The sequence below is a fragment of the Chionomys nivalis genome, chromosome 1 (genome assembly GCF_950005125.1).
Source record: "Chionomys nivalis chromosome 1, mChiNiv1.1, whole genome shotgun sequence".
Taxonomy (NCBI): domain Eukaryota; kingdom Metazoa; phylum Chordata; class Mammalia; order Rodentia; family Cricetidae; genus Chionomys; species Chionomys nivalis.
This window is the reverse complement of record NC_080086.1, coordinates 119,994,430-120,021,074: the sequence shown is the minus strand read 5'-3', so window position 1 is coordinate 120,021,074 and position 26,645 is coordinate 119,994,430. Positions and strand designations below refer to the sequence as shown.

The 26,645-nt window shown below is 39.0% G+C and overlaps 1 protein-coding gene across 2 annotated transcripts in view; it reads right to left on the bottom strand.

Annotated features, from left to right (window-relative positions):
• The window catches only part of Srbd1 (S1 RNA binding domain 1), a 192,939-nt gene that overhangs the window by 65,738 nt on the left and 100,556 nt on the right, over positions 1 to 26,645 (bottom strand). For both annotated transcript variants that reach the window (XM_057791003.1, XM_057791011.1), the window contains exons 15-16: positions 18,945 to 19,036; positions 12,496 to 12,578 (exon numbers count right to left, since the gene is read on the bottom strand). In XM_057791003.1, coding sequence (XP_057646986.1) covers positions 12,496 to 12,578; positions 18,945 to 19,036 — 175 coding nt within the window. The remainder of the gene's footprint in view (positions 1 to 12,495; positions 12,579 to 18,944; positions 19,037 to 26,645) is intronic.

The window sequence follows — 26,645 nt, the reverse complement described above, 5'->3', positions numbered from 1 at the left end:
ACGAACTAGAAAAGGGATTGTTATTCTTACTTCATGAAAACTGGTGATGTCTCAGATATTAAAAGCCTTCATTTTTCTTGTCAATACAATGTCTGACTGATTTCTAATTTTTGGTCTATTAATGAGTGCTACTGGCAAATCTGGAAAGTGAAAGAGTCTTTCAAAAGGTGCTCTGGAAAGATGACCTATTTTCACTCACCTTCTAGGCAGGTTCACATCAGCAGATTATACTGGGCATGGCTCAGTTCCAATGAAAACAGCCTACCCAGCCACTCTCTGGCTGCTTATGAGTATACAACAGGAGCTTTATATGCACCGTGAGCTAGTCAGATGCTTAGGTTCCCTTCCGACCTCACTCTGTAGTACACACACTTCTGTGTGGTGCAGGGTTCTCAGCTCCTCCCACAACCACCCTCCAGCCACAAATACACACTTGTCAGGGGCTCCTGCAGGAGACTCTTTCAGGGTAGTTAGTTGTGTGCGGACACGGCACAGGAAGGGGAAGACATCTGACGCCTGACTTTCCCCACCCTTGTCTGGTTCTATCTTCATTTATTGAAGGTGTCAATTTATTCCATCAAGACCTCTTCTGAAGTACATACAGGGGCTTAGAAACCATAAAGCTATGTTACCCACTTTCCTAATGGCCCCACACATAGATTCTCAGCCCCACCTTCCCCTTGAGGTCATTGGCAAGGACTGTTTGGTTTAGATTCAGTAAGTGCTCACAATAAAATGAAGAAAAATTTCAAGGTTAAAATTAGACAAAAAATATTATAGAAAAAAAGAAAGAATTGTTTTGTAGATAAACTTCACGCTCTGGTGTTGAAAGTTAAGGTTCACAAATCAAACAGCAGACATGTCTGCAGAGCTGGGCTTTTCCACTGCACTCTCAGTGAATCATGCTGCGGTTAGTTGAAAGTGCTGTTCACATAATAAATTAACCACCTCATTTCCTTCATCACCAAAATATACACAGCACCCCCATACAGATTTGTTTTAATAAAAGTAATAAAGCAAGCCCAGAGGTTATGGCTGTTATGACATAATCACACCTCTGAGAGTTAAAAACACTCACTTGCACATCATGCCTCAGAAAGTCTTTGCCCCTCCAACAAAACCTAACTGTACTCATACCTTCTGGGCCCATTTATTCCAAATAAATAATTAAACAAAAGACTTGAACACATCAAGAGAGACTCTTTCAATTACACATCTGAAAGCATGCAATTTTACAACTGTGCAACAAACAACTTACGTCTGCCCTTGGTTATCACAGAGCACATCTCATCCTGGTTAACAGTGTCCTGCAGCACCAAGCAAGTAGCACTCTCGCCCCCAAGCAAAGCTGTTTTCTAAAATCAGTTGTTCAGAATGTCAGGCAACAGATGCTTTTCTTCCCGAGGACTGAAAAGAGAATTCTCTATAATTCCTAGCAAATGACCTTTCTTTCTAGCAAATGGTATTAAATATTAAGAATAGTTGAGAGGGAAAGAAAACTTTCATAAATTCATATCGTCTTCTGGGATTGATTTATTTTTCGCTCCTTTAGATTCCTCTCTATGACTCTAGAAAGACACTGCAATGCAATTGTCCACGAAAGAAGGATCCAGTAGTGTCGCATGCCACTGGTGAATACATGCTATAATCAGTGTGGCCAGCTCTCCTGCACTGTGTCACATTATAATCACTTTGCAGACACAGAGTTCAGGATCATCTAACCTGTCTACATCCGAGTCGTCTCTATTGGAGCATGGATTTAATGCATGTTGTCACTATGCTACTGATGATGCCTTCTTTTGGATGCAAAATGTAATGGGATCTCAAGCAATTATAATTACGAGTGCTGTTCTTTTAAGGACCGTGACTAATAGCTTTCCACATACAAAGTTATGATTAACGTTTTTGAATGTACCAGATACCAAACATTCAAAATACACACCTTTACATGCTCAGTTCCGAAGTGGCCTTTTTAATATTTACACATTTTCTCTTCTTTCTCAGTCATTAATTATATAGTACAATTTATAATCTTACAGTCCTTGGGTTTTCAACATCCCTCTAAGGTGCTGGGAATTTAATGCAGGACATTCCACATGTGAGATATGTATAGTGCTGTACCATAGCCTCTCAACTACAACCTCGTGAATATTATTTATTATATTGCAGATAGTTTTTGACTAAGATAAAAATTGTATTCAAGATTCTCCATGATATTCCAGTAACTCAGACATAATCATATCTATATAAATACTCAAACTGAACATTTACTCTTTTTTTTTTTTTTTTTTTGAGACAGAGTTTCTCTGTAGCTTTGGAGCCTGTCCTGGAACTAGCTCTTGTAGACCAGACTGCTGGTCTCGAACTCATCAAGATCCGCCTTCCTCTGCCTCTTTTAGAGCACTCTTAAAGCTGTTCAATGCATGTATGTATGTACAAACATAGTATGATATACACAGTATATATATAAATAGTGTACTATATATACTATTTGCCCATATCCAACCAATAGAATAATAACATATTAAAAAACTTTTTAGGATCGATTAAGAGAGTCAATAAACTTCTATTCTGATAGCTAGTTTTGCTTTAAAGCAAAGATCCTATCCGGATGAATCGCACTGGAATGAAGGAATCTCTGATACACACACTAGGCAATGGTCCGTAGCAGCACTGACTGCTGATCTCTGACACTAGCACAGTATTCTCCCACCTGTCCTGTAAGAACTACTTCTGTGAAGACAGATACACAGTTCAGAGGGGAAGAAAGAAGAGACGTGTGTGAAAGAGCTTAGTTCTCTCATCAACAGCAATCCTTCCTTCCCCAGTTATTCTCCAAGACAAGAGAAAACAGAAGCGCTGGCCAATACAAATCAGTTCTCCCCTGTCCCAGTAAGATTCTCTCAGGCTAACAACAGAGAAAAACACACACAACCTTCCTATGGTTTCTCGCTCAGCCTATGGGGACTTGGTCTGATTGGGGGCAGTGAGGAAATGCGGAAATGACAGAGTGACTGACACAGAGAGACAGGAAAGTTGGGAAAATAGGTGGTCTGGCTTCTCTGATGACAAAGAAGACTTGGCATCCTGGGAGCTTAGCGTGTTTATGTAGAGATGAACAGACGTGAGACTACTGCATACAGCTGAGCGAGCGGTGGCCATCACATACAGAAAACAGGGAGGTGGGGTTTATGGTATGCAGCTGGATCAAAGGGACAGGTTTGTCTAATCAAGGGCAAACTCTGTTGAGGAGCAGTCTTCAATCTGTAAACATCTGGAAGCTATGGTGGCCATTTTCAGCACACTATCAACACCCACACATGGACCAGAAGGGAAGGTTTTGCCATTTCCCTCTGTGCTTCACTCCAAGGGATAGCTTGGCCATTTTCCCCATGATCTGAGGGTAGGGTTCTTGGTATGCCTGGCTCATGTCAACAACACACATTCATTCAGGACTTCACACGCACTCAGGGCTTCCTCTGCTCCCACATTTTTCAATAGCCGATTTTAACTGAAATTCACCATAGGAAAACAATGCTATAACGCATCTTCAGAAGACATTTTACGACCTCAGGTTACTGAGTAAATGGCAGATTTAGTAAAGAAGGAATTAATTTCTTAAAAGGTCAATTAGCATTGCCTCCATGTACTGGGCATAAAGTACCATTATACAAGGAGACAAAACAATGTGGAATTAGTTGGTCACTACCTCACTTTGGTCACTACCTCAGCTTTGGAGCAAATCACATTTAGAGACATGTAAACAAAGCTTTCACAAGGCCAGCCACCTACTATGAACTAAATTCAAAGGCTTGCAATCCTCAATGGGGGAAAAGCAGCAAAGCTGAATATCAGAGTAGACCATAAGTGAGTAAGACAACACATCTTCAGGTCATTAAGGTCTGAATAAAGAAGGCTCTAAAAAAAAAAGGAATATGCCCAAAGTAACTTACTAAAAAGGGGTGTGAGACAGGAAGGCTGTTTATGAAATACTAAAACCATGTCATCTTAAAGAGTTTACCGTAATCATTCAATGAAATGAGCAACAATACTCAGAGATGAAAACGCTATGGCTGAAACACCTACGTGCATGCACATACATACACACACCTATGCCCTCCCCCACACTCCTTTGGCAGTTAATTCGCTCATGGAAAATGGATCAAGCTATAGAAGTAGACCTCTACAGTCAAAGAACTGAATTAATTTGTAAAATGAATATAAAGGAATAAAAAGTTTTAAGGCTCAAAATGTAAGACTAAAGTAAAAGATTTTTCAATATATTTGCCTGAGTGGAGTTTCATAAAATGTATCATGTGTGCATGCATGCGTGCGTGCGTGTGTGCATGCGTGTGTGTGTGTGTGTGTGTGTGTGTAAATGGCTGTGGACAGTAGAACATTTGCCTAGCATGTGTGAGGCCCTGGGTTCAATCTCTTTTACCAGACACAACCATGAGCTTCTCCAGCTCTTCATGTCCATTTCCTTGCACAGGCTTCTCCTCCTGGGGACGTGTCCCCTCATTTATTCAGTTTCCGCCCTCCTTAACCTCCAACTCACACTTAAAAGTATCCTAGTTCTGACCTTCTTTAAAGATCTATAAATGTGTCTCTCTCATGTACATTTCTCCTTCAGTCCTTAATTCACTGCTGATTTCCTTCTCTGTGACTAGGCCAACTACTCTTGTTATGGTCACCATTTTTCTTTATATTAATCTTACATTTTGAAAAGTTATTTGCCAATACATAAAAATGTACATATTAATGAAGTACCAGATGATGCTTGATCTTTGTATATATTATACTATTTTTAACCAGGTTAACTATATCTATCTCTTCAAACATCAGTTCTTTATGGTAAAAGCACTCAGAACCCCTTGCTCTTCTATCCAAAGTGTGCAGCACACAACCGTTTTCGGTGGTCTCCCTGTGTGTAGCAGTGCACCAGAAAGTCTTCCTTAATTTGAACATTATTCTCAATAAACCCTTCCCTATCTCTTCCTTTTTGCATCTTAAACATGAAAGGCATATCTTAATCCCATTTATTCCTTGTGATGGTTCATATAATATTGATATTTGCTTCTTCCAATGCTTGGCTTACCTGACAAGAATTCTCGATGACCCTGCTTCATCACAGACTCTGTAATGTGCAGTCAAGACACTAGATGCCTTATGGCAATCCTATTCTGGATCAGTAGCACCTCAGATGGGGCCTGGGAGGTTCTGAGCATGGTATCTTGCTATAATCTGGGTGCTTTCTAGAAACACAGAATCTCACTGTCCACCCAGGTCCACTGACCAGAATCTCGACTGCAACAAGAACTCCACAGGGATCAGCACATCCAAGATGAAGGCATTAGAGACCAGGGCTCCTACACGTAAGCTGACAAAACAGGCTGTGAGGCTCGTTCCCCCCCAAATGTCCCATCCCATAGCTCTTAAAAGGGCACAAAAATGTGCACTATAAACCTTTCTAAGGCAGTACTAAGTAGCTTCTGAGGAACTCAATAGGGCCTGGATATTAGAGTCACAAAACTTGTTGCCATGTGAGGCCCAACCCAGACTAAGCAAAATAAAATCTCTGAGGGGTGTGGTCTGAACTGGGTTATTCTTTTCTAAGCTTTCCTGCTCAACCTCAGGCTTTCTAGTTCAGACTACTTCAGAGTAAGCAAAAGGGGAAGTGCTGTAAAGCTAAGAGTACAGGACGTGTGGTAAGATATGAACAGCACTCTGAAGAACGCCGTCAGCGGCTGTAAATGAATCTTAACAGTCTGGCAGGGCAAGAGCTCTACAGTTACCAAGGAGCAGAAGAATGATGTTTCATCATGAAATTCACAGAAGATGGTGTTTGTGAGAACATGTTCTCAAGACAGTATCAAAGTAAGTTCTAAAGACTATTGAATTCTGTTCAAGATTAGGTCTCAAACAAAAACATCAATATTAGCACTAGGGAAACAAATACAACCTATGATAGCATTTTTTTATTTTTCACTGAAAAATGAAATTCCTTTTCTGCTTATATATTTTTAAAAAATCATCTAAACTGTCACACATTTAGACATAAACATAGAATTTAAAAACTGACTGAAAGTCAGAGTTCCCAAGTTAGGGCATATTTAGCATTTGATCCATTTTTTTCTGCCTATTTTTAATAATATGATGTATTTAACCAATGTTCTAGAGTCCAACATAGTGGAAGAGAGCGTGCACACCCTCCTGGTGTGCCTGCTTGCTTCCCCCTCCACACTTCTTTCAAAGCAGCTATAGACGTATGCTCCTGTGCTTGTTCTGTATTTATACATGACTAGCCAGAAATGGCAGTGCTGTTGGCTATGTTTCAGCTTCGTATCAGCTGTATGCTCCTATACACATGCCATAACTCACCCCCATCTCCCAGTGGGGAGCTCTCATTGGGTCACTTCACTGCATAAACACTGAACAGTGTAACTATACCATACTAGTTTATCTTTCCGTTTTCCAGACAAAGGACACATGACTGCACATTTTCACCACTGTAAATAGTGTTTAAGAAACTCCTTGCACCAACATGAGGGGACTTTTCTAGGCTATGCACTTCCAGCAACAGAAACTCAAAGTTGAACCCACCTCCAACTTTACTGATTTCTAATAGCTCTCTAAAAGGCGGCACCAACTACACACCTACAAGGAATGTACAGGATTCTCAGTGTTCTCCCTGTATGTGGCCTGTCTAACTGTTTTCTGACCCAGAGAACATTTTAGATTCTGATGTAGTTTAATCTTTCCCTTTATGATCATGTTTTAATATAATATGACTTTTTTCAATACTCATGTTAACTAGTTTTTAAACACTTAATACCTTAAAGTTTTATAACTCATGATGGATTTAAATGTTAATATATAAAAGTTGGAAGAGCAGAAATTGACATAAATGTGGTTTTACTACCAAAGTTAATGACATGCAAAGGGCAAACAAATACCAGATAAAGGAAATTAGATATGTCCCTGTTAACTCAAAGTATTACTTGTAAGAGGACCTTCAAAAAAACTAACATTTTACACCAGGGTACTTGGGTATGTATACAAAGTCTGAAAAAGAAACTGAAGCTAATATTTCAGTGCAGGAAGCTTAATTTACCCAGGTGTAAGAAAACAACCCAGGAGATAATTTTTATATATGACTGCATGGATGCCTTTATGCCAGAAGAGGGCATCAGATCCCACTATAGATGGTTGTGAGTCACCAAATGGTTGCTGGGAATTGAGGACCCCTGGAAGAGCAGCCAGTGCTTTTAACCGCTAAGCCATCTCTCCAGCCCCAGGAGATAATTTTTAAAATTGAAAATCTGGGTAATTATTAACAAATTATAACATATGAGTTTGGCTCACACTGTTTGTCAAGGTCAATTACTTGTTTATACTCAGTTAGTTCACAAGCAAGGAAAGCTCTGACTACTAGACTCTTAAATGTCTTTCCTAACCTTGGAGGCAGGACAGTCTGTGTCCTGCTTAGTCAAGGGAAGAGACTGCAAAATCATTTTGGCAGGAATTTAACCTAGGTGGCTGCCTTAGTTAGGTTTCTATTGCTGTGATAAAGACTGTAACCAAAAGCAACATGGGAATAAGAGTGTTTATTTGGCTTAGAGGTTACAATATATTATTGGGGAGCCAAGGCAGAAACCTGGAGGTAGTAACTGAAGCAGAGACCACAGAAGAGCTCTGTTTACTGGGTTGCTCCTCATAGCTTACTCAGCCTGCTCTGTGACAGAGCCCAGGACCACCTGCCTGCCCAGGGGTAGCCCTGCCTCAGTAAGCTGGGTTCTCTTACATCAATTATTAATCAAGAAAACTTGCCTACAGTCCAGGCCAAGTGAGGCATTTTCTCAGTTGAAGTTCCTCTTCCCAGATACTATCGATTTTTGTCAAGCTGACACAAACCATTCAGCAAAATGGCCAATGCCTTGGCTTGGGGAGTGTTCTGTTTCACCTTTGCCTTAGTTATCAGTGCTAATAATAACAACAGTACCAATCTAAACAAGTCACCCAGACAACTATGGGTGGACTCAGAAGAGTCTCACTCTATAATGACACATTATTCAATAGTTGAAATGTGTTTAAAAATATCTCAGCAAGTAGTTCAAATGTGTTTTAAAATATCTAAGCAAGCTAGGTGGTGGTGGTGCACGCCTTTAATCCCAGCACTCGGGAGGCAGAGGAAGGCAGATCTCTTGAGTTTGAGGCCAGCCTGGTCCACAAGAACTAGTTCCAGGACAGCTAGGACTGTTACATAGAGAAACCCTGTCTTGAAAAAACAAAAGCAAATGACACCCAAAAGATGAGACGCCTTACCTTTATAGACCTAAACAAAATGACACCTAGCAGGCCTGCAGGTTAAACTGGAAGTGTCGAGTATGTTCTTCATGAAGAGCTGCCCTGTTTTGTTTTGATTTACCTGTTTGTTTTTAGCCACAATTGATGCCACAGAGGAAAGGAGAAATGCAAATTGCTATCTGTGAGGTGCTACTAGAAAGACTTGCAGCGCCATGGCTAGGTGATTTTCCTTTTACTGTGATCTTCGCTATTCTCAGGAGTGAGGAACAAGGATGCTTTGTTCTATAACATTCTATAACAGCACCAATGATCTAATAGAGAGGTAAACAGAGGACAGAGGGCTGTTCTGAGTCCTTGCTATTTCACCAGACATACACTTTACCAAATGCAGGTGCTAATGAGTGGGAAAAGTGCAAGAACATAGTCCCAAGAAGAAAAAAGAACCAGTAAATGGAACTTATTTAAACTTAAACTCGGGGTATGACAAGGCCAAGTTAAGCCATCATTCCCCACATCCCACACAGCCCAACCCAGGCAGCCCTGCGTCATCCTGCTCTCGCCCGGGAGTGTTTTCTTGGGAGTCACACCAAGCCACTTTCCAGCAAAGTCTTTAGGGGTCAATCAAGGATATGCTGTCATTCGACCACACTGGCTGTCTTGCTCTCCAGAAATAATGACAGGCATGTGTTTTTAAAATCAACTCTCCTCATTTTCTCAGACAAGAACTGGAGCACTGCCGCAAGGATTTTAGCTGCCATTAAACCAAAAGCATTTCAATTTCCATTGAAATACCACTGGAGTTTCTGCTATTTCATCTAACTTTCTGTGAACACCTTTCATTTTCTCAGTCAGCCATGTTTATCTGGCCGTTCTTGTGTTTTATTTAAGTCAGGATAAAATTTACATTAAAATCACAAAGTGAACCCAAATGAAAAAGAAAGTCAGTCCTACTATGATTTATTGATTTACACAGTATGAAGAATTAACATTACATGGTCCATATGCTGAGATATAGAAATAAATATGTATTTTAAAGCAAAATACATATTAATTAAAATAAAATACATATTCAATATAGAAAATCTGAAAATCTCTCATCCCATCCAGCCTGCCAGGTACTGTCTTCTTCCACAGAAGCTCACAGCTGCATTCTGAAACCAGTTTACTGCTGCACTACCAACGCTGTGTAACTTGAAAACATCACATCAAGAGTGATTTCTCTTAGTGAGTTTTGTTGCTGTTGTAGTTGAGACAAGGTCTTGGTGTGGTACTTAGGGAAGTATTGAACTATTATTAATTATCCAAGTATCTGGGGTAATAGGCACTTGCAAGTTTATGTGGCTCAAAAGCCTGAACTTTTTTTAATGACAACATGCCATGGACAGGCTCTTTATATATTTTCTGTAAATGTTTCAAATAAACCAACACATAAATGCTTACAAACCAACAAGGAAATAATCTAAATTCTTAACAATAAAATACGTAAATATCATACAATACATATAAATTTATGGTAAATAATTTCCCTAATATATCATCTGGCTTCAAGCTTTTGTGTTAACTAATGACTTGTGTGTGTTTTGGGCTATAGGTCCACCAGGCCTTTTCTATTTATTATTATTATTATTATTATTATTATTATTATTATTATTATTATTATATTAAATACACTATTATTCATGCTTAATATCTTTTAGAAATTCCTGAGTTCCACCCACTGATGGGACTCCTTATTTTTGCAGCTATTCACAGAAATATGCATTTCCCTGGGTACAGACTCACATGCATATGTCTTTTCTGCCATCTCCTTGAATGTAGGGTGTCAACACACTGGGGTGATAGTGCAGTTAAAGAACTCAGTGAGTCGGTCTAGCTTTCATTATCTGTTCAACTATGTGCACCCTGAATTAGCATGGCTACTTCCCTTAGTCTTAGACAAGTAGACTCAACTTGAATATCTCCTAGGTATCTCAAACCAACATGTTCAAGGTAGAACTAATGATCTTTATCCATAAAGTTTCTGTACCAAGGCATAAAACATGTGACAGTACACCTCTTTGAGCAAATCCTTAACAATATCTCTTCCCATACTTACCATATAGCCCCCACGAAACACTCCTTTCTACATTAACTACCACCAGTGTTGTCCGAGCACCATCACTCACATGGGCCAGTTATCAGCTACTTTAATTAGTTGTCCTGCTTTTCCTTGTCTCGTTCGTTCTCACCAGACTGAACAAATCATACCATTACCTTGATTAAAATTTGCCTGTGATTTCTCAGTGCTGTTGGAATAAATTCAAGGTTCTCTGAAACTAAAGACTACGTCTGAATTCCAACCTGGAGGTCAGTCCTCTACTACTAATGACTTAAAGATAGCCTTAATGTCAAAAACTTGGTAGGCTTCCTGGGTTCCACAAATCTGAAACTTTTCTCTTTTCTCTGACCTTGAGGTGTTCCAAAACTTCATCTGCTTATGTTACAAAAACATGAGGTGGTACTCTTTAGATACCAGGTATTCCTAGTGATCCCTTAATGACTATCGTCCCCAAACAAACAAGCCCAGTTAAACATCTTTTGTTAGACTTTTATTACTGTGAATAATACCTGAGCAAAACTATTTAAGGAAAGAGATTCATTTGGCTCAATGTTTCCGAAATTTCAGTACATCATGACAGGGAAAGAATAGTGAGGCAGTGCAGCCTACCTCCAGGTGGCCAGGAAGCAGGGAGAAGCATGCCTGCACTGTCTGGCCTCCTTCTTTTCTCTGTTCATTCCTCTGTTCTCTAGTCTACAAGGTAGTGTCACCCACAAAAAGAACACACTTTCCCCCCCCTTATTAACCCTCTGTGGAAATGTACCCCCACACACATCCCAGTGTATAACTAATCTCAAAGACATCTCTCAACTCAGTCAACAATAAGTATTAAAAAAGTATAGTTAGCTCTACCACCAGCTATCATAAAATGTTAATACTCTCAGTTGAATCATAATCCACGTGACATGTTAATCCAAATTCTGCCACTGTTTGATTCTGGGGCACAGCATGTTAGTTGTGTTATAGTGTTAAGTAATGGGGTAGAACTGAATGATTTCTAGAGTTTCTTCCATCTCTGGTAGTCACAGATGCCATGACTTAACATAATACTTCTCTAGAAAAGAAGTACAATGCAGCACCGCTTAAATTCCATGAAAACTAGGGTGGAAAATACTGTATCTCAGATCTAAGAAGTACTTTCTTGCCAGGAGGATTGCCGTATTTCCACCACTTAAGAAACTGAGGTAGGAGGATTGCCATGACTTTGAGACCATCCTAGACTACTTATGGACTTGCAGGCCATCCTAGGCTACAGTAAGACTCTGTATCAAAAAACCAAACCAAACAACAAGGACTACTTAGTCTTTCACACTGGCCAGGCTGGGCTTGAACTTATAAACGCAAGGACTCTCTTCCTGCCTCATCCTCCTGAGTAGATGGGAGTTTAAGTGCATATCATAGGAATAGTGTAGGAAAGAATTTCAACAAAAAGGAAAATAGTTTTGACACGAGTCTTCTGGACTCCATGTACCATAAGTTCTCTATATGATTCTTATGTCACCAAGGATCCAACTTGCCAGGGTTTACTGCTGTCCTCAATCATTCAGTGCATACATACAACCTCAAGACTTGAAAATACAGTATCTACAAAAACCACAATGACGATGTCATTGGAGCAACAACTATTGGAGCAAGACTTTAGACTGTTCTGGGTCAAAACCGAAAACTAATAATGACCAAATTGAAATAAATGCAGAAAAGGTCACAGTAAATACCAGAGGTTTCTCCTGGGAGACCAGAAACAAGCAAGAGTTCATTCTGGTTTAAACAAAGAGGAGCCACACAGCCCAATGATCCACAGTACCTCCATTTTTAGAACAGAGTTAAAAAGACCACCATGCCTGGCTTAACGCTTTTAAAGTCTTTAAATCTGGTTATGGACAATTTTTAAATCTGATCAAAATAATTAAGAAAAAAAAAAGGAAAGTAGTCTCTTTCCCTGAGAGTTGAAACTTTTATTACCTTCCTATCAACTGTCTAACTTTTGAAAATGAAAATCTACTTCCAGTAATGGTTAAATATAATGCCAGGTTTAAGCATACTCTTTGTATTGCCAAATTTCAAAAATTAAATGATCCACATTGCTTTACCTGGTACATTCCGACTCCAATGTGCTTCGGCTCAATTTTCACTAGCTCGGCTAATGGATCTTGAACACGCCTTGCTATGGAAACTGAAAAAGAAAAAAACAGAATCAGAAAACAAGTATGACTTAATGTAAAAAGCAGTACTCAGATCATTACTTAGATTACGTCCTTATGATACAAATACTTAACCCATCCCTCTAGTGCCCACCTCCAATTTAATTAAGTTTCAGAGTTCTCTCTTTTTCCTATGCAAAAAGAAATGAATGCAGTATTTCAGACCTAATTATATCAGCAGGACTACAGGCATTATTTATTATTTTTGAGTCAAGGTCTACTTCTGTGGCCTTGGCTGGCCTGGAACTTACTATATGCCATGATAATCCTCCTGCCTCAGCCTCCTAAATGCTGAGATTGTAGATATGAGCCACCACACCTGGCTAAGACCCCAGGCATTTTCAAGACACATACAGAAAGGACTACAGATTAAGAAAAATAAACAGAACATTTTGCTCCTATTCTCATACAATTATCTCTTCATTCTTTAAATAAAGCTTAGGTAGTAGGGTGCTTCTTGCTTTAAAGAGTATGGGGATATTTGCTTCAAATAATCTTACATTGCTACCAATATGACACAGCTAATATTCTTATTAAAAGTAGATTGGATGTTAATAATAAATGGATGTTAGAATATTAAAAGGCAACCATGCTATGCTGGTTAGTAAATACATTTGGATGATTTAAATATGGCTGTAGGGTATACTGAGTCTGCTCTGGAATCTACCCACTTAACCACACCCCTTTCCACACCATCACAATTCATCACCAAGAAACCTGAAGTACAGAAGCCTACTGCTATAGAAGCGTCCTAAAATACATACATATAAGGAAGCAATCTAAATGGAGTTACCAGATAATAGGGGAGTTAATGTGCTAACAAGACCTATTTTGCCACCAAGTATAATCTCTGGGGCCAGGAAAGGGTTACATCTTGTTGAATCATTCGCCAAACGGGTCCCATGAAAACCTCCAAACATCACAGGTATTGCCCATGCTGTTGGTTACTTTCCACAACCCCATGGTAAGGCCCTATTGCTGAAAACAACACTTGCCTATGTCATCTAACATGGGGAAGTCCAGCTGGTGTCTAACTAAAAGCTTGCCTCCTCCTACTGACTAGTGTTAATGGTACTGGAGGGTACCCTGCATGCTACTAGAAAGGTAATAATCAATATCTCTCAGTTACAAACACTACTGTCTAACACAGTGATGTGACTACAAGATGCACTGGTGTGACAGTGGCACAAGTGTTATAGGAGTAACCAACTACTCTATGATTCAATTGAAAGCCCACTCCATGAGATGGAACCGATACCTGTAGCCAAGAACCTGAAACTAGGTAGGTCATGGGCCTTGGGGGAAAACCTACTACTGTTATTCTGCTAAAAGAATATGGCAATGAAATGACCCCTAATGATATACTGCTATGTCCATAGATCAGTGTCTTCCTCAACTCTCATCAGAGAAGCTCCTTCTTGCAGTAGATGGGCACTAACATGAAGACCCACAACTGGACAATGTACAGAGAATGAGAGACTTTGGAGCACTTAGTCCAAAATAGGATGTCTTCATCAAAGCCCTCCACTTAAGGCTCAGAAATCTACGTGGAAGAGAAAGCAGAAAGACTTTAAGAGGCCAGAGATAATGAATTATTCCAAGTAAACAGTTTAAACAGTATCTTCCAGACACAACAGGTCTGATATACATACAAACTCACAAAGATTGTGCCAACACTCACAAGACTTGCACAGGTCTAAGCCAGATTGGGCCCAGCATTGAGAGGGGGTGGAGTGCACATGGACCTCTAACCAAGAGGCTATCTTCATTTGATGCCCACTGTCAAAGGAAAAGTCAGTTTTTTTCCAAAGGAATCTGACTTGGTATACTTACTGCAGGCCCCCAAGCCCAGGAGTAGTTAGTCAAAATAAAACAAACATTACTTTGTAGACTTTTTTTAAATATCATTTTGCTTTGAGCATTTTTAAACCTTTTGCTTATTTTGATTTCCAGTTTTGGAAACAACTTTTGTGTTTTTGTTTGTGTTTGTTTTGTTTTTTTAAAGAGAGAGAAAGAACATGAAGCCAGGTAGGTAGGGTGGAGAGGATTTTGTAAGAATTGGGGGATGGAAAAAAATGATCAAAATATATTGTATGGAAAGAATTTATACAAAAATTAACTTCAAACATTCTTTCATCTACATCATGATTTTTTTTTTGTTTTTGTTTTTTTTGTTTTTTTTGTTTTTTTTTTTGTTTTTCGGGACAGGGTTTCTCTGTAGCTGCGGAGCCTGGCCTGGAACTAGCTCTTGTAGACCAGGCTGGCCTCGAACTCACAAAGATCCCCCGTCTCTGCCTCCCAAGTGCTGGGATTAAAGGCGTGCGCCACCACCGCCCGGCTACATCATGATTTTTATTCAACTACTTTGTTAACAGCTTTTACCAAACATTCACAAAATTTTATATCTAATCTAATTTGTAAGACACTCTTAGAAGGGAAAGACACTTACTCTAATTCTTATGAATACAGGCCTGAGAAAACTTAAAATATTGGGAAGTACTATTATAAATTCAATAAAAAGATATAAATGATGATAGTAAGGGATACTGTGACATGAAGTTAAGCACTAGAGTAGTGTGTCTCAACCTGTGGGTCACAACCCCTTTGTGGGTTCAAAGACCTTTTCACAGGAGCTTCATATCAGATATTTACATTATGATTCATAACAGTAGCAAAATTACAGTTATGAAACAGCAACAAAAATTATGTTGGGAGTTACCACAAGATGAAACAATGTATTTAAAGAGTCACTGAATTAGTAAACAGTCTTTAAACTTTGTCTTATTATCTAATAATATTAAACAGAAGTGTTGAGGTGGTTTGAATGAAAATGGCTCCCATAAGTTAATAGAGATTGGCACTATTGGGAAGTGTGGCTTGTTGGAGTAGCTGTGGCCTTGTTAGAGGAAGTGTGTTAATGGGGGTGGGCTTTGGGGTTTCAGAAGCCCAAGCCAGGCCCAGTGTCTCTTACTTCCTGCTGCCTGCTGATCTAGATGTAGAACTCTCAGCTCCCTCGCCAGCACCAAGTGTGCCTGTGTGCTACCATGCTTTCCTCCATGATGATAATAGACTAAATTTCTGAACTGTGGGCCAGCCTCAATGAAATGTTTTCCTTTTTAAGAGTTGCTGTGGTCATGGTGTCTCATCAAAGCAATAGAAACCCTAATGAGACAAGTGTTTGTTTTTAAAGTCAAACAGTCATCTCATTTTATCACCTTCCTTCTCATTAGAAAGTATCCTAGTTAGTTTTTTGTCAACTTAACACAATGCCTCCAGTAGAGTGGACTGTAGGGCATTTTTCCGGATTAATGACTGACATGAGAAGGTCCAGTTCACTGGAGATGGTGCCACCCGAGGGAGGTGATCCTGGGTTCTATAAGAAAGCAGACCGAGCAAGCCAAGGGGAGCAATCCAGGAAGCTGCATCTCTTTATGGCCTCTGCATCGGCTCCCACCCCCGGTTCTTTGCAACTTAGCTTTATGTTTTCAGGTTCCACTCATGGCATGGCATGTCTCAGTACTTCACCCTTTCTATGGTTGTGTGGAAACAATGCATTTCCTTTACATAGTCCTCGCTGGTGGACATTTGATTGTTCCCAGCTTTCGGGTACTGTGACAGGTGGTACAGAGCACTGGTGTTTAAGTAATGGCTTGAGTTCTTCTTTTCCATGTTTGAGTACATACCAAGGAGCACAACTGTCAAATCATGTAGGACTTCTGTTTAAACTGTTCTCATCACTTTTTAAACAGACTTTCAATCTTCCTTTGGACCACACTTCACCCTCCCTAATATACTTCCAAAGGTGCCCACAACACTCCTGAGTCAGTAGGTGTGCCACAATCTTCTGGTTAGCTGCCTGTGTGTGTTCTAGTATGCTATCTGCTGTCTTAAGATTCAACATGGTTGGAGCTGGCTCACTCACTTATATCTCATCTGGTTTCAGGTTTCAAAACTTGCGTCCCTCTCATCTCATTCTTTCTGGCCCTTGTTTTTATCTGTTCATGTTTCTATCATTTTTTTTAAAAAAGAATTTCAGAAATAAGGGAAAGAAAGAAGGCAATATTCACTCTCCAGTGTTAACTCAGAAATCTACTAGTTCTATCAACTGAATGTTAATCCTTCTCATTTGCTTTACTGTGGGGGATATAAACATTTAATACAAGAACAACTGTTTTCAATACGCTGATAAGGATGTCATTATGATGGTTATTTCAGATACATTTTAATACTTTTAAAATTGTTATAATTCTGTTATATTCTAACACAGCAAATTTATGGAGGGTTTATATAAATCTGCTTTCAGTTGCTATAACAAAATTCCTGACATTGGGTCACTAATTAAAAAAAAAGCTCATTCAAATTCAATTCACAGTTGTAGAGTTAGAAAGGCTAAGATTGATTGGCCTCATCTAATTTGGGTTCTGGTAGAAACTGAATGGATTATGGCATGGAATAAAGAGAAAAACCACATGCTGAAGGGGTAGAGAACAGTGTGGCCTCTTATGAATGCGCTCTTAGGAAAAGCGGTCTGTCCATTCTGAAGGTGATAGCTTTAGGGTTCAAACATCCAGGACTAGGCCCCAATTCTCTAGGTAAGGTTCAACCATCTATCAACAGTGCCATGATAGGGACTAAACTTCAATCATCTTAATCTGGTCAGAAACTACATCTAAAGTATAAAAGTGGTTAGAGGTCTGAAATGAAATCATCCTGGGTGCAAATTACCAGGAAACAGCAAGATGTTGGGCAAAAATAAGGCATGAAAAGGAAGTGGGCCCTAGGAACCAAGACTGGAGTCTCTAAGCTTCTTAGACTATTTTCTTAAAGGACATACTTTGAAGACTTAAGTGTCTTGATAAAATGCTTTGGGTTGGAATAAATCCCATCACTTTCCGCATAGATGCAAGCTGAGCTAGAAGGAAGGAGTATCTGCAGTGAGTTACAGACTGAAGACACAGCTGGTTACACTCTCACAACAGAGTCATAGAAGCAGGCAGAGAGAGGGTCATCTTTTTCTAATATTCTCTCTTCAGAAGGCATTATTGGACACTGTAATCTGGTTTTCACCTGTAATTCTAGCGCACCTGTGCACCTGCATAGCTCAGTAGTTAGGAAGAAACATCAGTTTCTTGAGAAGTGGGGAGGCCCAGGGAGCTATTTCCTCCCAGAAATTATGGCAAAGGTATTCTTTCCAATACTCTGTTGGAAGATAAAGCCAACTTGGAGAGTTCTTCTACTTTCTTTTTAAAACTATTCAGACATTCTACATACAAATATTACAAGCACACTCACAAAATGTATGCCGGCTAAAGTCTTAATTTTTTTCTTCTGTAAAGTGGGAAGGATCTTGGTGAAGAATCAGGTGTGATGTCTCCTGCACCCTGAGTAAGAGAGATAAGAACTACAGCTTCCACACTGATGGCTATTCCCACTCCTACCACAGTCACCCACAGAACTGTTCCAAGGCAAGCTCCATGTGAGACATGGGAAGGAGGTTGAGCTGCTGTGATAGGGAAGCCATCACAGAAGAAGCAAGACTTGAGAAGATAGTTTACCCAGGAAACTGTGTCTTTCAACAGTTATCTAAAAGAAACAACAGGGTCTTTCAGATTAAAAAAAAAAAAAATTAAGCTTTGGATCAAAGCAAAAATATTCCCAGATAAAGAGTTAAAAAACTAAAAGTCAGTGAAAATATTTTAGGACAAAAATTAAAACATCAATTTTTAAGAAAGTAACATAGTTATTCCCTATTACACAGAAAATTACTCTAAAATTTTATCTATACCAATTACTTTCCCTAGATGTCTCAAAGTATTTTAATTTTGAATTACAAAATTTTAATTATTCTACATGATAGACATCAAAGCAACCAAGTACAAATAAAAGAAAGGCATGCTTTTTGAAGTAATGCATTACCATGACAGGCTCAATCAGAGACCAAGAGAGAAGATTCAGTTGCCAAGCATTTAGCAGTAAAACAAAGTTTATGTATGTTTACATTGGAACTGCATGTTTTTATATTTCTGCTACTTACTGCCAAGAAAATGTGATAGCGATTATTTAATAATAATTACATTTTCTTGGTTATTGAACTCTAGCACCTCATTTTAATAAGACTTTTGTGTTAAATTTTCATTAATTCTAGAGTGCTGCAAGGTATTTAAAACGTAAGAGCAATATTCCTCATGTTTTTCATAATTCCTAGTATTAGTTTAATGCACATGAATGTGCCAAGTCTTATAGATGTGGCGTTGCTTTTATGTAAAGTATTTAGTTGTCACACAGGCAAATGCAGACTATCACAATTCCACACCGTGTCATGGAGCATGCCTACTCACCTGCACTCCTCAGGTTGGGGTCCAGCCCCGGCATCTCTTTGTTGGCTTCTGGGCTGACACTGTAGATGGAGGCCCCTGCTTCACTGACGATACTGAGGAAACAGAAAGTGGGAACATTATTTTCCACCTGGTCAAAGAGAGTAAGTGAATGAAACTAGGCATTACAAGAAAATACCAAGGCAAGGTGCTCTCTGCAGAGCTAAACAAAAACTACAAAATCAACTATTCCACCATATAAGTAGCACTGAGATATGCTTATCTGCCTTTCGGTAGAGCAAAAACAGGCTTACCGCGCCTGTATTTAAGAAGCACTCTTGACTGACATTTATGAATTCCACTGGAATCAATCGCCCTAAGCATCTTGGGAAGTATACAATCATAGGTATGGCAGTTATGTGCATGGGTGGGCACACAGCAGAGGCCACTGCCATAACACTATTGTTATTACCTGGTTCTAGTTAACATACATGAAAGAGAAAGATCAGATGGGCCACCATCCTTTCAGGAGGTTCAGAACCATCCTTTGAGCAAACCTGAAGCTTTCACTTTGGGCAGGCACTCAGGCATCAGCTCATCATTTCCTCACTCAATGCACCACACAAACCACCCTCCTCCTGTCTTCTGTGGCTCCAAATTTCATACACTACAATGAGAACAACCTCGCAAACACCATTGGTACAGTGGTTGACCAAACATTTTAAATTGGAGTTCTCATTTATGACATAGAAGCAAAGAAACACTATTTACTTTTCAGCACCCAATAGACCCTCAGCTGTATCACATGACCACCCACATGTGAGGATTCAGAGAGAATAATGTCAGTGTTTTTATTCTTCTTCTAGCGACCTCTCTTGTTCTGGGTTCCTCAAATTCCACTTCAGCCACCTGAGACAAACTTTGATAATGTTGATATTGCCCTTTGCTATTAACCAAACACCGAGAAATCAAAGGGAAAACTCTAGATTGAAATGTGACAGCTGTAAGTCACTAACACTTGAGATTATTCTAGAGCAGCAGTTCTCAACCTGTGGGTCTTGACCCCTTTAGGGCTAAGAGTTCCTGACATCCTACATATCAAGAGATTTACATTATGATTCATAACGGTAACAAAATTACAGTTATGAAGTAGCAATGAAGTGATTTTCTGGTTGAGGGTCAGCACAACATGAGGAACTGTATTAAGGGCCGCAGGAATCAGGTAAGCTGAGAACCACTGTTCTTGAGAGTCTGAAGACGGGAAACAGAAGCACTGCTGTTGGAAATCATGGCTGATGTTCGTTCCTTAGGAAAACCACCACAAGGATAGCGTAAGAGGTAGCAGAGCAAACGTTTTCTGAAGCACAAAACCAAGGCCTCCACAGAAATAAGCTTAGTGAGTCAGGTCCTATTTATAGGTAGGCAACGTGCTCAAGGTCACTGCTGAGGAGCAACTGAGCAACCATGCTGGGTCTATATCCTACCCTGCCTGGTCCCCAAGGCTGAGCTCTGGACCCCCACAGCTGAGTAACTGCTAAAGGACTATACTACTCTCACTGACATGAGAGTCCAGCTCTGTCAGAGCCTCTGCTAAGATCCACTGTCTTAACAACAGGTCCCTAAGAACTCATAGCTTCATCTAGGTATGCTACATCTTCACCAAACAAAAACTGAGTTTGTTTTCTTTAGAACTTAAACCATGTCCAAGATCAATGAAATTCCTTAGCTTGAGCAAGTTTAACCTAAGAGAAAATTGTGCTTTCTCTCCAACATAAGATCTAGATTATCCTCATCTTCTACTGCACACTGATTAAAGATAAAATGCAACATTAAATAAAATGAAGTGAAGAAAACACAGGCTGGTGAAGTAGGTCGGCAGATAAAAGCGTTTGTCACCAAGCTTGATGACCAAACTGAGTTCGACAAACTCAACTGCCAGAACTCACAGAGAAAAAGGAGAGAAGTGGCCCCTGAAAAACGGACTCTGACCGCCACTAGTGAGCCAAGGCACACGTGCCTGCATGTTCTCACAATAATAATAAATAAAACTTAGAGATGTAAGCCCCATGAATAGAAGGATCTTGGTGTGGCCCAGAAAGATGAAGCTAATGTCACACACATTAGGAGGGACGTCACGTTCATTATAGCCGTTCGTAACTGAATGACCACACAGTGAGCAGTAGTTTAGTTAAAGTTACATTTGAAATGCTTGTGTTTATGCATACTGTGCCTTAGAAAAATGGGTAAAACTACCACAAGAGGACACCACTCAGGGACCAGCTATGGAAGGCACCACTTCAACACAAACCAAACCATCCTAATGAAGTCCTTTCTAAAAAATTTTAACTATTGATGGGCTGCAGCCTCAACCCATTATTAAAAGAAAATATTTTTAAAAAATCTTTCTACAAATGTACTTTATATCATTTCCAGAAATTTCCAAAGTTATAACTATTTAAGTGAAGGGAACTTAAATGGTAAATTAAAATTTTAATTAACTGTGGCCTTTAGTAGTACGGTACCTGAGAATTTACCAAATGATTCACTGTCTCTTGAAGGTTATAATTCTCAACAAACTGAGGGGAAACAGTTGCAAAGAAAAGTACTCAGATAATAAATATTCCTCCAAATTCCACACTGCCACTTCTTTTAAACAGAGGAATACAAAACAGATGTGACACACTGCACCCAAAGATTTTCGATTAACATAAATATTAAATCAATACAAAAATGTAGAAATTTTCATGTGTCATACTTACTGAATGGGCCCAATAAACAGTCAAGTACTAATTATGGATCATGAAGCTAAATAATCTAGACAAACAGAAACCTCAACACTGATTATTCCAATATAAAACATATACACACCTAAGATGTGTATGTGTCTAAGATCAAAACAAATCAGAGTGGTGATAATTTTTCCAAGAGAATTTGCTGAGAACAAAAGCTATAATTTCCCTCTCCCGCTGTTTCATTCCTGTTTCAAGTTCAAGGGCACACACTCAACAACAGAACGCGTGTCAGGTTTATCAGACATCCTGTTTAATTCCGTCTCCCAGTCAACTATAGGGAATTATCCCAATGGTCTGTCAAATTCAGAAATATGAAGAAAATATCATGTGTAAGTATGTACTGAGAATTTTATTTAAAAAGTAAGTTTCTCTCCAGCATAAACCAGTATTAAAATCATAGCAATTTGATTAGTTTATATATTTGACCATAAAATCAACAGGAGTAACGGAAACTTACTATGTGGAGTATTTTAGGAGAGAAAGTTGCACATGAACTAACACTTTAAGAATCTCACAGTGAAGATCCATTGAAATATACAGCTAAGACAAGCACCTAAATGGAGACATTTGACATCTTGAGCTTGTAATACACAAAAGAATATTTAAGAAGCCAACGTGGAGTTACATTTCCCCAGAACTGCATGCTATTATGATGATTGTCTACAATTAAATAGAATTAAATATTTTACCTAAACACTATTTTGGGGTATTCTGTGTCTTTTAATGTTTTTAAAAAAATCAAGCCATACCTTCACAACCTAAAAAGTCAGACATCTACAATATAGAAACAATTACGTTCAATTCACTAAAAAACTTCTCCCAAAACTCTAAGTTTTAATACTGTATTTTTTGATTCCTCTAGTAAAATTCAATGACGGTGTTTATATAAAATAGATCATAAATCAGCCGCTGATTCTTTTCTTAAAGAGTTACTTCAGTTTCAGAATTGAAGCCTCTCGGCTCTAACATGACGGACTGTTTTGATAAAATCTTGAGAGCACTTGTCTTAGTGACTCAGATCATAAGAGAATGTGGTGCCTTTTGCTTTCTTCTTTACAGACCCAAGATGAAAAAGTGAGATCTTCATAAGAAAAGCTTGGGTTGTTAGTTTTTCCTGGAGTTACTAACAGTTTTCACATTCATTAGAGAGGCTACACGAAGCCTCGGCATGAATTTCTTCCTTTTTCCCCATTTTCCAAATATGAAAATAGCTTTGCTGCTTCCTCTGATGTTTAAAATAAATCACTTGCTTTCTTATGTTAGTGGAAGAATTTAATTCAAAAATAATTTGCTTAAATTAAAAATGTAGTTACTGAGATTAAAAAAAAAAAAACTTCACCCAGGGCATGATCACTCCGTTAATAGAGTGCTGTGTTTCTAATTGGTCCTAAGACTGTGGTTCCTTCTTTTTGTATCATACCTCTGCCATGCTGAAAAGCTAGCATTTCACTCAAGTCTTCAAAACAATTTTTCTAAATGCAGTTCTTCCGAGACTGGAAGCATTCATAGAGAAACTAAATGCGTCCATGAATCTCAGTCCTAGGAAACATGAGGTCTCTGATTTTGTGCCTTCTCTTGGGCTTTTTTCCCGCTGTTTGTCTACCTGGTCCAACTTCACTCTGTTAGTTTTTATTTTATCTTAATTCTATTCTATTTATTTTATTATTATCCCTAAAAAAATACTAACAACAAATTGATTCCTTGCTCTGGCCATGAAGTAGTCTACTATGGAGTATGAATGGATGGTGGCTTCTATTCTAAAAACAGGTAATAAACCCCAAACTCAAGCTGCACAAACAGAAGGGCTCCAGGACTTGATGCTTAAAGAATACAGCCAAGCTCCTTTAAACCCCTTTACTTAGTGGAACTTACCATTTCGGAGAGCTCTAGATCACTATTTTGTCATTTTTAGCACAAAGGCAACTTAGTTGGGCATGGTAGTACACACCTATAACTTCAGCACAGGGGAGGCTAAGGCAGGAAGACCACAAGTCAGTCTAGGCTATGTAGGGAGATTCTCTCTCAAACCCCAAACAAACAAACAAACACAGGCAATCTGTTTATGATCAGGAAGATAATAGGAGAAAACCTTAAACGCTGGTAAGGACATTTAACTATAAAGCTTGGCGATAAAAACTTGAGCTAAAGTTATAAAAACTATCCTTTCTTCTGGACTTAGCAATAATTTCAGAATTTATATGAAACAGATTAAGAAACACAAAAAAATTAAACAGCACTGTTCATAGTCTAAGAGCAACCAAAACTAAATTAAAATCAAAATGCTTATCATTTAAAGGGTTCAATGAATGGCAAATTAAGTTGTCAATCAAAATTATTGTCTAAAAGATTAGACTTCATGTAAAATATTCATGATAAATTATTAAATGAAAAACTAACAAAAAAAACTGTATGGCCATAACAAAATTGAGCTTTTAAGTATATGTATAAACAAAAAGAAAAAGCTTCATGTACTATGTGAGTAGTACCTAAACAGAAATTATTTCTTTTATTTTCTGCAATAGCCCAGTAATATTTAATATGTAATTTTTTTAAAAAAAGGCTTAAAATTTAAGTACAATTTCTAAGTGATACGGAAATCTGCTATTATGGATACTATTTTAAAAAACTGCCAGGTTTTAAAATATTCTACTTCAGCTTAAATCTGGAAAGACAATATTTTGTTGGTAATAACCTCTGAATATCACCTTTATATTATCGTAAACATGGTATTTTAATGGTTGCATAAAAGGAAGGTAACTGAGCAGAAAACTCATGTTGTCAGTTTTACACACAGGCCAGATGGGAAGCAAATGCATGAAGAAGACTTTAACAGCAAGGACAAATTATACAGCCCTAAGTTTCCATCACATCTTATCCTTCATGATCTCACTCTTACAATATTAAAAACGAGTATCCATTCAGAAGCACACCAGGAAGACATGTGCATGAAGAAAGCAGCAAGGGTAGAAAAGGAAAGAAAATACATCTTATCTCCACACTTTATCGGCACATTTCAACAGCATGGCACGGCTGCCTTCGTCTTTAGGTGTGTAACACTAGCACCATCTGGTGGTAGACAAGCCAGGACCATCTCTTCAATTACCCAAGTCTTTAGCAGTATTTCAAACAATGACATTTTCCTGAGACCAACCAGCATTAGCAATGGTACAGTTACCACACAGAGGCCCATAGTAAGTCGGGGTGGATTTAGAGTCTACCAGCCACGAGACTCCATGTGCTCCCAGATGGATAGCCTATCAATTGCCTACAGAGCAATTTCAACACAACTGAGCTCTGCCTTATTCTCCTGCAGTGTCTCACTGCACAGTGAATGAAAAGCATACTTTCTAGGCAAGAAAAGCCTAAGGAAGGCAGATCACAATTAATTTAACAACTACCAAGCAGAACTTGAATGTGGAGTTTGAGTTCCTCGGAGCACTAGCAATCAATCTTCTCCCACTATTCACAAACAAAACATCCACTAAAATAGAATAAATCAGAAAAGCTAGGTACTGTGTGTGCTCAAGCCTGTCATTCCAACACTTGGGAGGTGGGTACAAGAGGCACAGGAGCTGAAGCTTTAGCCTTGCTACCATGGTGAACCAGAGCCGTCTAAGCCTCATGAGACTGTCTCTATAGGGCTCAGAGAAACGGTTCAGCAGGTAGAAGAGGTCAGTTCGCAATGCCTACATCAGACAGCTCACAATGCTCCAGGGAATCTGATATCCTCTTCTGGCTTACAGGCACCTTTGCATGGTATGGACACTACACCAACACACATGAATAAAAATAAAATCTATTTTTTAAAAGAATCAAACAAAAACCCTGCATTCACATAAAGACTGACTCTCCTGTACAGCCTGTTTCTGTTCACAGAAGCAACCGCACCGACACCTCACAAAGTGTTTTAAACACCTACTGCTATTCGTGGGTCAAAGACTGAGACCAAATGCCATTTGGGGAGCAAACCACCAGAACTGAAAGACTAAGGAGGTGGAGAGCTTGTCCCTATTGCTAAGTTGAGATCCTCCTCTGAGGTACCAGCAGTTGCAGATGGACGGCAGAAACACAAAGTGCTTGTTTCTTATGTGTACCGTCCACAATAAGTATGACAATTCTTTTTCCAATACCTTCATCATCATCTTTCATTTTCAAAAATATTTCACCCAACCCCCATTTGTATGATATACCAACATAAAATTGCTATACAGAAGTACATGGCACCACTCAGCAAGTCACAGGACCAGCTATAAGGCTAAGCAAAGGCCCTGCTGAATGTGGGACAGGAAAAGCAGCTTAGTTATCTCTGGAGAAACTGTAGCAGAACTACATAGCTCCAGGGTCATCATGGACACCATACAAAAACTCAGAGGGCAGGAAGCTCTGAAGGCTTGAGATTGTTCTAACTCTATCATTGAAATGTTCTTGACTTCTGTGAAAGTCCTCCCCACATCCAAATTATGCTGACCTCTTGATTTACAGTTAACTCTGAAACAGTAAATTCATATGCACTCAATTTATACCTACTCTTAATAAAGATTAGCCGCATTTTCTTATTCTGATTGGATTTTAATTTACAGAGATGACTCTGAATGTTCACTGAGAATGACAATTTTTTTAATGAAGGGAAGTCTGCTTCATTCATTCTATTTTTTAATCTTAAATATATGCCTTGGCTAATTTGCTTGTTATTGTGACAAAACACCCCATCAAAAGCAGTTAAAGAGTTTGTTTTGGTTCTCGGCTTGGGGATGCAGCCCCTCAGGAAGGAGCAAATTCTGGCAGCAGGAACTAGAGGCAGCTTAAGTAGTCAGTTGCATTGTAGCAGCAGTCTGGAGCCAGAGAAGGAAGGCTACACATTCCCTGCTAGCTTCTATGGAGTCCCGGACCGAGTCCAGGGAATGGTGCTACCCATTGTTAGGTGTGGTTTTCC